Source organism: Chiloscyllium plagiosum, chromosome 3 (genome assembly GCF_004010195.1).
Source record: "Chiloscyllium plagiosum isolate BGI_BamShark_2017 chromosome 3, ASM401019v2, whole genome shotgun sequence".
Taxonomy (NCBI): Eukaryota; Metazoa; Chordata; class Chondrichthyes; order Orectolobiformes; family Hemiscylliidae; genus Chiloscyllium; species Chiloscyllium plagiosum.
Genome location: NC_057712.1, coordinates 97,053,805 through 97,072,958, shown reverse-complemented (window position 1 = coordinate 97,072,958; position 19,154 = coordinate 97,053,805). Strand labels below are relative to the sequence as shown.

The 19,154-nt window shown below is 39.8% G+C and overlaps 1 protein-coding gene across 7 annotated transcripts in view; it reads right to left on the bottom strand.

Annotated features, from left to right (window-relative positions):
- Positions 1 to 19,154, bottom strand: part of rngtt (RNA guanylyltransferase and 5'-phosphatase) — a 418,275-nt gene that overhangs the window by 148,036 nt on the left and 251,085 nt on the right. For 6 of the 7 annotated variants that reach the window (XM_043686789.1, XM_043686797.1, XM_043686812.1 and 3 more), the window contains exon 12: positions 9,430 to 9,498. The exons of the other annotated variant lie outside the window; for it this stretch is intronic. In XM_043686789.1, coding sequence (XP_043542724.1) covers positions 9,430 to 9,498 — 69 coding nt within the window. The remainder of the gene's footprint in view (positions 1 to 9,429; positions 9,499 to 19,154) is intronic. 7 annotated transcript variants of the gene reach the window in all.

Here is a 19,154-nt window from a genome sequence, read left to right as displayed (position 1 = left end):
GCATAACAAATTAAAAACAGTAGAAGTATTAAATGGAGAATCAAAACAGGAAAAGCAGCTATGATGATTATTTTCTGTTGCAAAAGAAACAGATGCATTAGTCAAAGAGCAGCTGAGTTTTAATGAATGCACACAGCTCCTTTGATAAAAATAAATGTAACCCGTAACTTAGACTAATCAAGTGCACTGAAGTACAGTATACCTAATGCAGAATTTCATGCAAAAAACAACAAATAAATATTTGTTAAGCTCTGGATGAAATTCCATGACGTTCATGTTCTCAATTGACAAGGCAGGGACAGGTACATGTACAAATTTTAGCAAACCACACCCTTACATGCAATACAGGTCGACATACTTCATGTACAGGCACACCATCAAACACTGATAATTAAAAACCTGAGTTGTCTGAAAACTGGACATTTTTAGAATGTGTCAAGCAAACATTTTTAAAACAAATTTATTCACTTACAATGAAATTATCTAGACAATTTGGCTAAACATTGCATAGCACTGGACTTGCAACCTTTCACTTGCATGCCTGCCTATACTTGTACTTCCTTTCTCTGTGCCTGCCCTAGATTTACCAAATTTTCTCACTGCTCAAAGTGCCCATTCCTCTACTGGAGGGAATTCAAAACCTGGCATGGCTTCGGTCCTTATACTGCTGGTTTTGGGAGCTTATTAAAGCACTCAATGCCGATATGTATAAATTTACTCATCATCAGTAGGTAACCTTTACAGGAGTTCTTTGACTTGACACAGGACACCTTACATCAAATTCTACATTTTTATCCACATTTTAATATTCTTCCATAGATTATAAGCATGATTGGGAAGACCAGCATTTATTGTTCATCCCTAATTATATATAAGCGTATGAATTATGAAAAGTAAACTATATGGCCTTTCAAATCCATTCCTCAATAAGATCATGGGTAATTCCCATAACTGATTACTCCCGCCTGATCCAATCTCTTTGCTTATCAAGTATCTGTGTAATCCTACCTTAAAATTAGACAAAACAAAATGCTTCCGCATCTTTAGAGGAAAAGAGTTCCAAAGATTCTTATTTCTCTAAGAAAAAAAAATCACATCTCTGCCCTAGGGAGATTTGCGAGAGCTGCTCGGGAGGATTTAAACTAGTAAGGGGTGGGGGGGGGGGCGCGGTTGGAACCCAGAGAGATAATGAGAAAAGAGATCAATCCGAGACTGGTACAGTTGAGAACAGAAGCGAGTCAAACATTCAGGGCAGGCAGGGACAAAGTAGGACTAATAAATTAAACTGCATTTATTTCAATGCAAGGGACCTAACAGGGAAGGCAGATGAACTCAGGGCATGGTTAGGAACATGGGACTGGGATATCATAGCAATTACAGACATGGCTCAGGGATGGGCAGGACTGGCAGCTTAATGTTCCAGGATACAAATGCTACAGGAAGGATAGAAAGGGAGGCAAGAGAGGAAGGGGAGTGGCATTTTTGACAAGGGATAGCATTACAGCTGTGCTGAGGGAGGATATTCCCGGAAATACATCCATGGAAGTTACTTGAGTGGAACTGAGACATAAGAAAGGGATGATCACCTTATTGGGATTGTATTATAGTAATAGTAAGTTTGCAGATGACACCAAAATTGGAGTTATAGTAGAAAGCGAAGGCTACCTTAGATTACAACAGGATCTTGATCAGATGGGCCAAAGGGCCGAGAAGTGGCAGATGGGAGTTTAATTCAGATAAATGCGAGGTGCTGCATTTTGGGGAAGCAAATTTTAACAGGACTTATACACTTAATGGTATGGTCCTAGAGAGTGTTGCTGAACAAAGAGACCTTGGAATCCTTGAAAGTGGATTCGCAGGTAGATTGGATAGTGAAGGCGGCGTTTGGTGTGCTTTCCTTTACTGGTCAAGAGTATTGAGTACAGGAGTTGGGAGGTCACGTTGCGGCTGTACAGGACATTGGTTAGGCCATTTTGGAATACTGCGTGCAATTCTGATCTCCTTCCTACCGGAAAGGTGTTGTGAAACTTGAAAGGGTTCAGAAAAGATTTACAAGGATGTTGCCAGAGTTGGAGGATTTGAGCTATAGGGAGAGGCTAAATAGGCTGGGGCTGTTTTCCCTGGAGCGTCGGACACTGAGGAGTGACCTTATAGAGGTTTACAAAATTACGAGGGGCATGGATAGGATAAATAGACAAAGTCTTTTCCCTGGGGTTGGGGAGTCCAGAACTAGAGGGCATAGGTTTAGGGTGAGAGGTGAAAGATATAAAAGTGACCTAAGGGGCAACTTTTTCACACAGAGGGTAGTACATTTATGGAATGAGCTGCCAGAGGAAGTGGTGGAGGCTGGTCAATTGCAACATTTAAAAGGCATCTGGATGGGTATATGAATAGGAAGGGTTTGAAGGGATATGGGCCGGGTGCTGGCAGATGGAGCTAGATTAGATTGGGATATCTGGTCGGGATGAATGGGTTGGACTGACTCTATAACTGGCTAAGCTCTTATTTTTAAACAGTGACCCCTAGTTTCAGATTCTCCCAACATCCTTTTCACAATCAATCTGTCAAGACTTCTTCAAGAATCTATATGCTTCATCAAATCACCCATTACTTTTTTAAACATCAGTGAATACAAACTTAGTTTGTCCAATGTGTTCTTGGAAGACAACCTGCCCACTGCTAGTTATGGGTTAAATAAGCCATGTAAATTCTTCCGATACATCTGTGACCTTCCTTTGCAGCCATGTACGAGGAAGCCCAGATCCCTCTGTAATCCCAGAGCTCTTCAAACTCGTACCATTTAGACCATACGCTTGTCTTCTTATTTCCTAACAAAATAGACAATTCCCAATTTTCTCACATTATATTCCATTTGCTACATCTTTGCCCACTCATATAACCTACTTTAAAGGAAGCAAGGAAGCCAGATAACCTCTTCACAACTTACTTTGCTACAAACCTTCGTGTCATCAGTAAACTGCCCTTGAGAAAGTGGTGGTGAGCTGCTTTCTTGGACCATTACAATTCATGTGATGTGGTGCCACTGACAGGTTTACTGAGGAGGACAAAGTCAGGTTTTTTTTAGATTAGATTACTTACAGTGTGGAAACAGGCCCTTCGACCCAACAAGTCCACACCGCCCTGCCGAAATGCAACCCACCCATACCCCTACATTTACCCCTTACCTAACACTACGGGCAATTTAGCACGGCCAATTCACCTGACCTGCACATCTTTGTGACTGTGGGAGGAAACCGGAGCACCCAGAGGAAACCCACGCAGACACGGGGAGAACGTGCAAACTCCACACAGTCAGTCGCCTGAGGAGGGAATTGAATCCGGGTCTCTGGCGCTGTGAGGCAGCAGTGCTAACCACTGGGCCACTCACAGTGGGCAGGGAAGAAAAGTGGCAAGAGAGAAGAAGAAAGACTTCCAAGATTTTGAACTAGCAGCAGCAGCAAAGAAACATACTGCTGCTAGAAGTCACAACTTCGGAAGGTGCTATCAAAGGAGCCTTGGTATATTTCAGCTGACCATCTTGTAGAGGCACATAGTTTTTCCACTCCTTTTTAATTTCTGTGAGGACTTTTGAAATCCATGCATGCAGTGAATTCTGAACCGGAAGTCAATGCTACAAAGATCCTTGGAGTGGTTACACAGGTACACAGTATAGGGGGAACAGTGGTGGCACACACTGCTGGCCTTGTGCATTGGTGAGTAAAAACTGAATCTTAATGGGGTGGGTCAGGTGCGAATCAAGAAGGCTGCTGTCCTGGATGGTGTAGAATGATCTAGACAGTTGGATATGTACCCATCCAGAGAAGCAGAAAGTTGTTCTTCACAGGCTTGATTTTTGACTGTAGATAGTGGACAAGTTCTGGGGAGTCAGGAAAATTTTGTCACATGTCACAAAATTCACCGACTCAGACCTGCTTTTGTGTCACCAGTGTCTATATTACTGGTCCAGTTTAGTTTCTGAACCCAGGATATTGATGGTGCAGCATTCAGAATTGGTAATGAATGGCTTAATGGCTATTGAATGTTAAAAAGAGATGGCTAGATTCTCACCTGAACATGATCCTTTACATAGCACTTGTCTTGATGTGAAAGTTGAAAGCAGTACTTTAACTTCAGGGTGTTTGCTTGAGAGGGTTGATTCTCACAATGAAATACATCAGACCCATTTCTTTCACTCTCCATCCAAAAAATGATTGGATGTTGCTCAATCTTTATCATGACAAGTCCTATTGGCGGACTCTATTTTCTTCTGCTCACTTCAAGGTATTATTCATGATTGATGAAGCTAACTTAGACAGCAATTTCCCATTAGATACAACGTTCTTCATGTTTCCTCTTCCACAAATCTTGCACTTACAAATCATGTCATACACAATTTGAATGGCAAGCAATAAACAGTACTTGGGAAAGTTAAGGATATATAACAAAAAGCACTAACAACTCAATCACCTCTCACACTACTATTTTATGAATATGTGTAGAGAAAGTTAAACGTTAGTTGCAAGTACCATGTGAACGAACATTGAAATTACATAATCAATAGTTTTATACTGCTCATTTTTATGTATCCAAAGTATGTACGAGTTTGTGCCTAAAATAAGATCAGAATAGGAGACCAGCATGTTGGCCCATTAAAGCCCACTCTGCCATTCAATAAGTTCATTGTTGTGGCCTTGGTTCCATATTCCTACCTTTGTCCCCTGCACTTTCTCCCAACCCATAATCCTCAAGTTCCTTGTAAAAAAACAAACTTAAAAACATTTAACAACACAGCATCCACTGACCTCTGCAAGAGATTTCTAAAGACTGGTGATCCTCTGAGAGAAGAAATTCCTTGGCTTCTCAATTTTAATTCAGAGATCCAACAGATAATTATTTCAAACTCATGGGTTATATGTCAACATTACATTTATAGGCACATCTGTGAATAGGCTAACATTAAGCTGTTGCAAGAGTAGTATGATTCTATCAGCATGTCATGCTTTAGGTGACCAGAATGAAGATGGAATTTAAGACCTTTATATCCTCAGGGTAACTACAGTAATGATGCATGTCTCTGAAGGCATGTTAACACACTGACTGAGATTTAACACAACAGGAGACACTTTGTTTTCTCAAGAAGACCTAAATATCCCCATGAAATGAATACCCCTTCAGCACCTAAACTGTTAAGTCTTCTTAGAATGTTTTAAAAGATCATCTTGTATTCTTCTCAACTGCAATAAGCAGGTCCAATCTACTCAAATGTTTTGCATTTCAACCCTTTCATTCTAGCAGTCAGTTACGTAAATCTTCACTGAACTACTTTCAATACAAACATGCCTTTAAGCAAGGAGGCCAAAACTATAGGCATTATTCCAGGTGCAGTCTCAACAGTAAATTGTAGCAACATTTCCATTATTTATACTCCTTTAACATGCAACACAGGTCAAGATTCACTTAGCTTCTAAACTATCTTCTTTGCATACTCAGTGTTTTTACTTTTTATTTTTACATATTTATAGAAGCTTTTATTGTATTTTTATAATTTTTGCAACTTTTCTCTCATTCTCCAATTTCTCGCTTTCATAGCCATTCTTTATTGGCTTCTAAAGTATTTCCATTCTTCCACCCTAATATCTTTCAGCATTTTATGTATTTCTTTCAATTTTATACTATTTTTAACATCGTAACATAGCCATAGGTCATTTTCTCAATGAAATATATCTTGCTAGATAGTTACGAACTGTCTTCTTAAATATATGCCATTATGTCTATTTTTAAAGCTATTTTCTCTGTCTACTTCAGCCAATTTTGGGATTCTCACCCTAACATCTTTGAAGATTTACTTACAGCAGAGGGACTACAGCAGTTCAAGGAAACGTAAGACCGTAAGAAACAGGAACAGGAGTAGGCCATTCAGCCCCTTAAGCCTGCTATGCCATTCAATAGGGTAATGGTTAATCCAACATTCCTCACATTTACTTTCCTGCCCTATCCCCATAACTCTTTTTATGCCTGACTGAACAATCTATCTATCTCAGTCTTCAATATGCACAAGGTGTGGCAAGGTGTTCTAAAGACACACAACTCTCTGGAAGAAAAATTTCCTCCTCATCTCAGTCTTGAATTGGTAACCTTTTATTCTGAGACAGGCCTCTTGTCCTAGCTTCTCCTATGAGGGCAAACATCCTCTCAGCACTTACCCAATCAAGCTCCTTATGTTCCAATGGGATCACCTCTTATTCCTCTAAACTCCAGTGAGTAGCATCTCAACCTGTTTAGCCCTTGCTCATAAGACAATCCTTCCATACCAAGGATCATGCTGCTGAACTTTCTGAACCGCCTCCAATGAAATGCTATCTTTTCTTAAATGAGGGGACCAAAACTGCTCACAATACTCCAGATGTGGTCTCAGCAGCATCTTGTACAGTTAAGACGCCCCTACTCTTAATCTCAAAACCCTCTTAAATAAAGGCCAACATTCCATCAGTCTTCCTGATTACCTGCTGCAATATACCATCACCTTCTCAAGGGCAACTTGGGATGCATCTTTAGGCAAGCTTGATGCACAATAGCATCAACTCCTTGAGCATATCTCCTGTCAAAACTAGGCATTCATCCTTCAGTAAATGAAAGTTTATTTTCTTAGGTGGGATTTAGGATGACCTACCTCCACATTTGTTCAATGGGCACGTTGATAGATTTTTTGAGTCCTGTGCATGATCTGCAGTCTCTGTTACACATGGGGATGTTGGAGTTTGATTGCAGGGTGCTGGGTGGAGGAGCTGTTTAGAGGGTTGTTCACTTATCTTTGCATGTTTCAAACAAAGAGTATCCTTGTCTTTGGGTCCTTCCAAAATGAAAGTACTCCATTTTGGTTAATCACAAGCCAGCATCTCTAATTGATCAAACAGAGATGTTTTGGGATTATCTGAGGACATTCATGAACTACTTTCACTGTTCCCCTGGGAATCTGTTGCACAAACATCTGGTGCATCTGGTGGCATGTACAGAAATTATACGTCCTGCTGAATGGAGTTGGTTTTGAATGATTAGCTCCTCGATGCTGGGGATGTAGTTTGGGTGAGGAAGCTACTGTTGGACCATTTACTTTGTTATTGATTTGAACAATATTAAAAAGGCATTATGCATGGTAGTTTTCTCATGTTTTAAAGTACCTGCTGTCAGTTATTTAAATCTCCAAGGCACTTATGAGTATGGGAATCACTGCAGCTCATGGTTTTATTCTCAGGTTTGTGATCTTAGTCCTCAAATACTCTTTTCCTTCGTCAGCTGAAAGGCAAACTGATACATTGGAGGCAATGATGAATTTTGACTTTTCTGCCTGCCTTTGCTTATAGTAGGCTCCCAGTTAACAAAAAATGGTCCATATTTTCCAAAAGCTTGCTCTTGATCTTAACTAACAGCAGGGATGTCTTGTATTCTAAAAGCTGATTGAGAAGAAAAACAAAGCTCTAGATTACTGCACTCTAGTTGATCTACAGGGGAAAGCTTGATATGTTGTCTAGCAAGATAGGAAAAGAATTACGCCAAGAAGAGCTTCTCTGTTCCCTGATGATCCTATATCACCAACAAACAGCAACATTTAATGAAACTATGTTCCTAAATGAAATGCCAGAGACACAGAATTGTATTGGTGCAGAAAGAGGCCATATGGCTCTTGGAATAAGCATTATCACTGAGGGTTATGGGGGAAAAAGCACAACAATGGTACTATATTATATTCTATACTGATAAATAATCCCCTATTCTTGTTTACGCAAGCCAAAAAAAGGCATAAATTCAAATTGCACACGTAGTTCAGAGAGTAAAACAAATAATTGTCATTGCACTTTTTCTAAGGTAATGACCTCATGGCTACAGGTGAGGAAAAGCACCTATGTATGGGTCATCCATAGTTCACTTACATGCTAAATATATGGAGTCTGTCATCAATTGCAACCTAATGACAAAATGGAGGTTATTAAAATAATTAACTTGACTGAAAGCTCATAAGAACTCATTGGAAAGCTCATAAGAGCTCATAAGAACTCATAAGAACAAAACTGGACACTACATGTTATACAACAGCTAAGCCTGCAGTTAGTATTTATTACAAATTGCAGCAACATCACTTGGTGTTAGAATCCATAACAAAGCATTTTAGATACAACAGCATTAAAATTGTATCCCATCTCAAAGCTGTAAAATTGTGAAATGTGACAGCACTGATAACACATCAAATCTCAATGCATTCAAATTGAGAATCTTGACAAAATTACTAAAAAAAATTCCATTAGAGGCTAAAAGCCTCAGATTAAAGTAAAAGCTTTTTGTGCACAGTGAGTTAATATGACAACAGCACTCGATGACTTACTGCTTTTCCTTTGCTTACAGAAGACAGCTGAGAAGTTCCTGATTTGACTTAGAGATCATCCCCTCATTTGTGAGTCAGAAAGTTATAAGCTTCAAGTGACATTGCAAAACTTGCAGACATGTTCTAGGTTGACATTACAATGCAGTTAATTCATGGGTGGGTGTATGGAGAGTGGGGCTGCATGCCTGAGATGCCATTTTCCTGCTGAGCTATGAAACTGAGGCCATGTCTGCTTGCCCAGGGTGCCACTTGGTCTGTACCAAAAATGTGGGAGTGAGTAAGGAGTTGCCTATTAACCTGGCTAACATTTATTTCTCAACCAACATCACCGTAAACAAATGAACTTGTCAATTTATTTCATGCCTGTTTGTGGCATCTTGTGTACATTTAACTTGCATACAAATCAACAATGACTAACCTTCAACATCAATGCATTGGCTATGAAGTGCTTTGGGACATATTAAGAACACAAAAGCCTGATGTATAAATGCAAGTTCATTCTTTTGATGAGTTGCATTCACTTTTCATAAAAAAAGGCATAAAACAAAAACAAATGCAGAATAAATGAATGCATGAAAAATACACGTTTCAAAATTAATGCTTCCTAAACAAAACAGCATTCCTGTATCATTCGGCAAGAAACTTCTAAGAAAAGCTTCACATTCTGTTTTAATATTAAAACTTTTAACTTACAAAACTTCACAATTAGAGCCATCTTTATATTATGATTGTCTTTCTAATAGGAATCCAGAGTTACTTGCAACTGAATTGCTTGTGCATTTTAAGAGAGTTAAATGAAATCACCTTTTATTTATACTCCGTTAATATTTCAATTATCCTAAAAATTCCAGGCAACACTAAAGAAATGTGCAATGAGAAGCGAAAGCAGCTTTGTACAGGCCCTGTTACAACTGTTTCTGTTTTAATCAAATACCAGTCATAAAGAGTGAACACACTCAATCATGGGCCTTAACCAGAAACCCCCTCCCTCCCTTCCTCCCCTCCAACCCGCCACCCCAACATAAACACAAACACAATTGCTCTGATCTTACCCCAGTTGGTTGAAAAATTAGTCCATCCACTTCATGGCTGACTTCACGAGCAAAACTTCCTTCCAGCAGCTAAATTAGAAATGGTACAATTGAAATAGACAATTTCAGCAACTGAACTGATTGTCAAACAACTGAAAAAGCTATTCAGCTGCAAATTGCAGACGATGACATTTTAACTTGATGGTAGTTACTTCAAGGGCCACTGAAATATTTTAGTTGAACATAAGACAGAACTAAAATTTATCCAAATCTATAACTTACTGCCTGCCCATTATCAGGCAGGCTAAATGGTCATTATGGTTTCATTCATCATCACTTAAAACAATCTGTTATTTATTGTAGGATAAATCTAGTCCAGATAATCCACCCTTAAAGATGGACCAGCAGTGGGATATACACCCGTGCTGAAAAGGCACACAGATTTAGCTGATTAAACTCCAGGAAACATATGATCGTATAATTTAGCAGAAATAGGCCATTTCACCCCTCAAAGTTAGATCACTATTCAACAAGATCTTGCTGATATATTTGTGTTCCAAACATCACATAGGAGGTTTCTTTTATTATAATATAGAATGCAGGCGTTGCTGGCTTGGTAAGCATTTATTACCCATCCCTAAGTTAAGATTCAACTACATTACTGTGGTTCTGTAATCACACGTAGGCCAGAATAGGCAAGAATGGCAGATTTCCTTCCTTAAAGGACATTAGTGAACTGGATTTTTTTGTTTAGGACAAGCAACAATGGGAATATGGTCACCATTAGGTTCACTTTCATTCTAGACTTTCATTGAATTCAAATTTGTGGGATTCTAATCCATGTCCTCAGAACATTGACCAGGAGTTTTAGATTGCTAGCACAATGACACTGTCTTCCCTTTTGCTGTCATCTTTGTTGGACTTCTGTTTAGATATAGACTTCTGTATGACAGAGGCTCAATTGATACTTCAGAAAAGTGCAAGGGCAAATTTATGAAAAATAAACCAAACTTTATGCATATAAAGGGAACTGCAACTCGTATTAGCACTCAATTCAATGTACTATGTATATCTGGGAACAATTTGATTTGTCCATGAAGTCTACTTCTGTATCAATCACATATATCTCTCTCTTGAGTCAGTAAAGTGTGAATTAAATGTGGCCCTTTTCTTGTGAAGAAAGATATTTTTATTGACAAAGGGATTTTTAAAATTACATTAATCCAAAAACAATACAAATAAGAACAATACAAAAAAGAACAGAACTACACTCATTTTATGTGTACATATAAATGAATAGATTAAATAAATAAATAAATAAAGCACAGCGTGACAAAACAATAAATCTTGATCATCGAGAGCGTTAACTTGCATATATTCATATGTTTGTTAATTCTTCCTTTCAGGGTGTTAGATTCATTAAACATGGCTATATATAAAATCCTTAATTAGCGTGGTAGATGAATCTGTGTCCAGGTAATCCAAAAAGGGCTACCGTGTCTTATAAAAGTTCTCAGTTTTTTGGTGAACCATACTTGTAAGATAATCCAGAGGAATACGCTCCATGACTAACTTATGCCAACCCGACGCTCCTAGGGGGTTTTCAGACACCCAACGTAGCAAAATCTTTTTCCTCGCGCAGAAAGTAAGGATACTGAAAAGTTTTTTCCTATACATATCCAAAGGAGGTAAAGATAAAGAGTGCTGACAGAGAATGTGTTCTTATCACTAAGCAACTTCTCTGTCAGATCTATAAGGATCAGTTAGGAGTGTAGTTCTTTTTTGGATGAAATCCCTGATTTGGAAAAAACAGAAGAGGTGTCTGCTAGGTATTTCATACTTCTGAGTTAATTGATCAAAGGACATCATTGCTTCCCCCTCAAATAAGTCACCCAGGCAAGACACCCCCCCAGCTGCCCAGAGTTTAAACCCAGAATCCATTATCCCTGGTAGGAAGCCCAGTATGCCAATTATAGGGGTAATAATTGATGTTTTGGTTATGTTGCCCTTGCTCCGCTGCATTGCCTCCATGCTTTAATGGTACTGATAATTATTGGATTATGGAAATATTCCTTAACTGTCCTCATTTTGTACAAGAACAGCAGTCTAATGAGGGGGCGTTTTGCCTAAGAAGTTTCGATGTCCAACCGTATTAAAGCAGACCCCCCACAAGCCCAGTCACACATATAAGAGAGAGCTTAATTGGTAGCTTTAAATATCCAGGAGGTCCACTCACCCCAGTCTGTGGGACAGTTGCAATTTGGTTAGTTGGATAAGGGGTTGTTTACAGCGCCAGATAAAAAAGCTGAGCCAGCCATTCAGTTTCCTGAATGCTCGTCTCGTGAAGATGAAAGGAAGCATTCGCATCAGGTACAATAGGTGAGGGAGAATATTCATCTTAGTAAGGGCTATCCAGCCTAGCCAGGATATTGGAAGCGCCTCCCATCTTCGGATGTTTTATTTGATTTTGTCAAATAAATGGGTAAAGTTAGCTTTAAATAGTTGATGAAAGACAGGAGCAATAAATGTACCTAGATAAAGGAAACCCCTCTGTGACCACTTAAAAGGAAATCGAGATTCACCCTGGACATCAGGGTATTTTTTGAAGACTCCCCAAATGGGCCTCTGATTTTGCAAAATTGATCTTGTTGCCTGAGAAAGCACCAAACAAATTATTATATTGTATCAGATGAGACACCAAAACTGCAGGGTTTGACAGAAAGAGAAGGACATCATCCACATACAGTGTAATCTTGTGTGACTTTAGTCCCACTTCTGGGGCAGATATGTTGGAGCCCCTAAGCAGCTCAATCACCAATGTAAAAAGCAATGGCGAGAGGGGACAGACTTGTCCACTGGCCCTGAGGATATTGAAATTACTTGATCGAACGCCACTGGTGAAAACCACGGCCAGAGGGTCACTATAAAGAACCTTTGCCCACTTGATAAAGGTTTTGCCCAAGCCAAACTGTTCTAAAGTATAGAAGGGGTACGGCCACTCAAACCGATCAAATGCCTTCTCGGCATCTAGAGAGATCAATAATCCCTATACATCTTGTTGTTGGCACGCTTGGATTATATTGAGCAATCTCCTAACATTGTTGGAAGATCTGCAGCCCTTTATGAAGCCTGTCTGGTCCTCTTTGATAATGGAAGGCAGCACAGTTTCCAGCCTTAGTGCAAGGGTCTTAGATAGGATTTTGAAACTGACATTTAAAAGAGAATAAGGGTCTATAGGAAACACAGTCCTCTGGGATCTTTCCTTTCTTAAGAAAGAGTGAGGGATGTTAGCCTCTCTTAAGAATGGTGGGAGGCAGTTGTGACTGTACGAATAATTAAACATGTTAAGCAACGGCCCTGACAGTATGTTTATAAATTCTTTCTAAAATTCACTACTAAGTCCATCAGGATTGGGCGCCTTTCCACTCAGAAGCTGCTTCACAGCCTCTTGAACCGATAATGGGGTGTTAAGGAAAGACTCTTGCTCAGGGATTACACCTGGAAAATCCAGGTTCTTGAAAAAAACTCCATCCTCATAGCATTCAATTGGTATAATTCAGAGTAAAATCTCTGAAATGCTACATTAATCTTTTCAGAGTCACAGGTAAGGGTTCCTGTCCCTTCCCTGATTGCGGTAATGGCTTGAGGGGCACTTTTATTTTCCTGGCAAGATTTGCTAAGTACTTGCCCAGATTATTACCATGCACAGACAACCTTTGTTTTGTGAAATTGAGTTCCTTATTGGCTATCTGTGTGAGCATGGAGTTCAGCGTAGACCAAAGCACTATGACCCTCTGTAGCTTAGCCACCGAGGGTTTATTAAAGTCTGTCTTCTCGGCTGCCTTCAACCGTATTTCAAGCAAGCATTGCTGCTCTTCCTTTTGCTGCTACTTACTGGCAGAGTAGGAATTAATTATCCCCCGGCAAAAGCTTTAGCGGCTTCCCAGAGAATGGATGGGTTGCTGACTGAGTCTGAGTTAATGGCTAGGAAAGCTCTGAATTCATTGGAAAAATACTCAGTGAACTTACTATGCTTAGGAATGAAGGGATCGATTCACCAGTGTCCCAAACTTATTACATTGCCTTTAATCTTAACCAGTAAGTATACTGCTGCATGATCAGAGATGGCAATATTCCCAATTGTACAGGATGCCACTGAATCCAGGAATGCTGCGGGGATTAGGAAGAAATCAATCCTGTGGTAGCACCTGTGTGGGTTGGAGATGAATGTAAAATTCCTGCCTGTGGGGTGGAGACGCCTCCAGACATCCACCAGCTCTAGTTCAACACACAGATCCACTAATTGTTTAGATTGTAAAGAGGGTATTACAATTCTTTGGGCATTCTGTCTACTGAGGGGTCCACAAGACAGTTAAAATCCCTCCATGATAATGTGTCAGGATGTAAGGTTAATGAGTTTAGAAAATGCATCGACCAGAAATTTAAGGGGGTAGGCCGGGGGACTGTAAACATTTAAATACGGTATTCTTCTCCATATATTGAAGCTTTGAGAATAATGAACCTCCCGTGCCTATCTTTAATACAATCCAGTAACTTACTTCCTTACAAGTATGGCCAATCCCCTAATCCTTGTGCTGAAAGATGAGAAATAAACTCGATCGAACCCACTCTGTTGTAATTTCAAATGCTCCTTATCATCCATGTGCATCTCCTGCAGTCGGGCAATATCCACCCTTTTTCTTTAAGACTTGAAAGTACCTTTTCCCTCTTGACTGGCAAGTGGCTCCCCATAATGTTCCAGGTACAACATTTAAACCTGTCATTACACTCTGTAGTAATATTTGTACTCCAAAGAGGAAGAACTCAAATCATATATCACTGAACCTCAATGCAAGTAAATCCATAGAACATAAAAATTGCAATGACTAAAACAACTACAATCACCAAACCTTCAAAACTTACAAAAACTATGTACAACAGGAACCAAGAAACAAAACAAAATACAAAGCACCATTGGCGCTGAAAAGGGGAGCTTACCAAACAAACAAACAACCACCCCCACCCCCCCGTCCAAAGGGGGTATCTAAGCATCCCAAAAAACTTTTCTTCTGCCCCATTGCCAATATGGCAACCAGGGTAGTTGAATACAAAAACCGGGCTTGAACTGCCCTAAATAGGTATCGAGCCATCATAAACACCTTCCTAACTCCTTCTAGCTAGAGCCGCACCACAGACACAAGCAAAAGGAAAAAAAATGGTAGAGTTAACAAAGAGTTAAAATGGAGTACTATGCCCATCCCCAGGTATAATTTAACGCTGGTTAGTATCATAGAATAGAGAAAAAAAATGGAGAGAGAGAGAGAAGTAAAGTGACACCAAACAAGACTTTCTTAAAAATAAACATTATTATCTGTATCCATTAAATCATCCAGTCTAATTTAACATGGCCACGATATTTTTTTGCTTTCTCTGGAGAGTCAAATGAATGTGTGGATCCATTGAAAGTAAACTGAAGCACCGCTGGTTACTTTAAAGAGTACTGGATTCCAAGCTCCCTTAATCTTTTCTTAATATTATATTAAGATTTATTTTTTTGAACCACTGTCGCTCAGAAATCCTGAAAAAACATGATCCTGGAGCCATTATGAACTAAAGCCTTCAGATTTGTTTTCCTTGGGTTTTGGAGGCTTCCATGATTCTTTGTTTGTTCCCGTAGCTCTGAAACTGCGCCAGGACAGGGCGAGGACGCTGGTCCAGACCTGACTTTTGCACCATAACCCGGTGAGCTCTTTTAATTTCAATTTTCACCCACTCCATTTTGACTGCTAATTTGAGGAATTGCAGCAGTCAGTCCTCGAAGAAGTTTGCTGGCTAACCGCCTTCCATCCCCTCCAGTAGACCGACAATACAAACATTTTTTCTCCTGCCCCATTCTCAAAATCGTCAACTTGATCAGTTAAGTTACAAACCTGCTTTTCAAGGGCTTGGACCTGATCTTTGGATGAATCCATCGCGGTCTCTGCCACTGTGGTTCGGCACTCAACATCATTCGTTCTCCTCGAGGTCTTTAAGCTACTGATTATGTTTTTGAATTATGGCAGAGAGCAGGTCCAACTTATTGTTCAACTTTTCTTCGATCCTGCCTTCAAGCTTTTTGTGCATCTTTGCGAGCTCCACGACAACAGCCTGCTGAGTAATTGGGTCCATCGGACCGGTTGGGGGGCGGGGGGGGGTCTGTGGCCGCAGACAAACTTGATGCCTCCAGCAAGTGCCCCACGTGTTGGGACTTACTTGACTTGTTTCCGTTTTTTTTTTGTTATTTCCACTCAACAAAAAAGTGATTAATAAAGATTCTATGGTTATTTCAGCATTTAGATTTAGCGAAATGGTTTGAGTGGGGCGGATTAAATCACTTCTTTGCTTGTGTTGTGATGCAGAGTCCAGCAAAGCAGTCAATTCAGGTCATCACCATCTTGGATCCCCATAGCCCACAGTATTCAGAAGGCAAGCTTTCTTCAAAAGCAGGTTAAACATTACTCTATTAAAAATGTTTGTTGAATGCTTAAGAAATAAAATTAATCAAAATAATTATAGATACCAAGATTTTAACGAATATAGATAAGACAAAATAATTCCTACAAGGATAAAGTCTCAGTATGTCTCTTTGGTACACCTACAGAAAGAACTTCTAGCAGTATCAGCCTGCAGCGGTTCAAAGCAGCAGCTTACCATCACCTTCTCATGGGCAACTAGGAATGGGCAAAAAGTGAATGAATAAAAAGAAAATTGTGCCAAAAGAGGACACACAATCTGTGGACGATTCTGGAAGCAAACTCTTACTGTGAACATTCTTCTCTGAAGATGTTGCCTCTCAATGACCTTCCTAAGGGAGTTCTCATTTTTGAAAAACAGGGTTTCACAGATTTATAGGAAACCTAAGATGGCTGCTGTAATGTCTGATGAATCATTGTCCCTCAAAGCAAAGTCAATTATGCTAGAATGCAGGAATTTCTTCCAGTCTGTTGCATGTCTCAGAAATTTTGCATTGCCACATCATTAAAACAACATTGTGTTTGTGCAAAGGTAATTAAACTCAAAATGGCCCCTTCAGTGGCTGCTGTTAAGATAATATATTAATCAACGGATTTATGGATGGTTACGATCAGAATCAGCCACAATTTTTGGCTGCCTTCTTAATCTGATGTGTCAATTATTTAAAGTTAAATTTGCCTTCTTTGCAAATTTAACTTTAAATTTGCTTGTATTTAAATTAACTTTAAATTTCCACACTCTTGTATGCCTTGGCACCACAAGTGAACATCTAATTTTTTCTTAAGTGTAATAAAGGTTTCTGCCTCTATCACTTTATGGGCAGTGAGTTCCAGATCCCCAACATGCTCTTATAGTATTCCTTGTAGTTCTGCCGTCCACATTGCAGGATGGATGTGATTATACCAAAGAGGGAGCTGAGGAGATTTACAAGGATGTTTGCTTGGACTAGACAGTTTTAATTAGGAAAAATATGAACTGCAGTTCTGAAGGGGTTAGAATGTGGAATAGAAAGCAGTGAGATAAAGTTTCAATATTAATGAGAATTTCAGATCTGAAGATTAGTTCCAGATTGAACATGTCACAGAATTCAGTTTAGCCCAAGAGAGAGGTGCAGAGAAAGAAGGATTCAGTGATAAGCAAGAAGTCTACATAGGAGCCAGAAACTAAGATATTTGACTGTTTTATGTTGATTTCGAGGGAACTATTACACAAAAATAACTTTAAAAAAAAACCCTGGAAAACAGGTAACAGTTACAAGTTTAGCGTTTATGAACCAAGCATAATTGCTCTTGGGAAGGTGGTGGTGAGCCACTGCCTTTGAATTTTGAGGAGTACTGTGAAGTCCAAGTGTGAAGATGACTGCACAGACCAGTGGTTCTGAGAGGGAAAGGACATATGTTTGAGTGAAAAGTTAGTATTAGTCACAGATCAGAAGTATTGGGATAAAACCCTTAAACTCAGATGTATACCTCCAGGAAGAAGATATTTGCAGTTCCAGTGAATTACTAAAGTCACACATAGATTTCTTGCAGATTATCAGCCCAAGCCTGGATGTTATCCAGGTATTGATGCATATGGTCATGGAAGGCTTCACACTCTGAGGAATTATGAATGAAGCTGAACATTGTGCAAACATCAACAAACACCGCCATTTCTGATCTCATATGGGAAAACATCTGCCATATAATCTTGTGTGTGCAAAGAAATACAGTGTCAACTCATTTAGAATTTCAATTGAGCTTACAATGTGGCACTGTAAGATGTCAAAATGAAGACATAGTGTTCTTTGCAGAAATAAAGGACCCTCGGTAAAAGTATATAAAAGAAAAACACCAGTTTTGGATAGGATCCAAAACAAACCCAAAACACTACTCAAACATCATTCATACCAGAATGATACCTCAACAGGTTTAAGTCACTTGGAACTCATTGAGGCTCCTTCAACCACACCTTTTAAAATCATTTCAACAACAATGGGAACACCACTGTCTGCAAGTTACAGTCCAAATCACACACAACCTTGACAGAACTATATTTGCCTTTCCTTCAGAGTCGCTGTGTAAAAATCATGGAACTTCCCATGAACAGCACGGTGGGTGTTCCTACACGCCAAGAATATCAGCAGTTCAAGAAGGTAGTTCCCCATCACCATCACCAGAATAATCAGGGATAGACAATAAATTCTGATCTAGCCAGTGCATCAACATCTCAAACAGAATTTGAAAACAGGCATATTAAACCTGTATTAAAAACTGGTATGGCCTCAACTGGCACAGTGCATCCAGCTTATGGCAACCCATTTTAGGGAGTAAAGGAAGGTATTGGTGAGAATGCATAAAACATTCATGAAACTAGTTTCAGGGATGAGAAACTTTGGTTATGTAAATAGAATTGAGAAGTTGGGACTGATCCCCTTGAAGAGAAAGTTGACAGGAAATGTGTTAGAGCTTTGCAAAGTCATGAGGGGTCTGGACTGAACAGAATGGGGAAAACCATTCCTCATGATGGAAGGATCGAGAAAAAGAGGGCACAGAATTAAGATAATTGGCAAAAGAAGCAATAGGCAACAAGGAAAAGTTTTTTTCACAAAGCGAATGATCAGGATTTGGAATATACTGATCAAGACAATGGTGAAGGGGGGGTCAACTGAAGCTTTTGAGTTAAAACACAATCATGATTGGAAAAGGAAAAATTTGCAGAGCAATCTAAAAAAGACAGAAGAGTGACATTCAATGAATTGCTCCTTCAGATTAGATTAGATTAGATTACTTACAGTGTGGAAACAGCCCTTCGGCCCAACAAGTCCACACCGACCCGCCGAAGCGCAACCCACCCATACCCCTACATTTACCCCTTACCTCACACTACGGGCAATTTTTAGCATGGCCAATTCACCTGACCTGCACATCTTTGGACTGTGGGAGGAAACCGGAACACCCGGAGGAAACCCACGCAGACACGGGGAGAATGTGCAAACTCCACACAGTCAGTCGCTTGAGGCGGGAATTGAACCCGGGTCTCTGGCGCTGTGAGGCAGCAGTGCTAACCACTGTGCCACCGTGCCGCCCACACGGGCAGTGAGCCAGATTCCTATCTTGGAGAAAGAGAGTATTGCAGATGCTGGAGATCAGAGTCGAAAAGTATGGCGCTGGAAAAGCACAGCTGGTCAGGCAGCATCCGAGGAGCAGAAGAATCAATGTTTTGGGCATAAGCCCTTCGTCAACAATATGGTC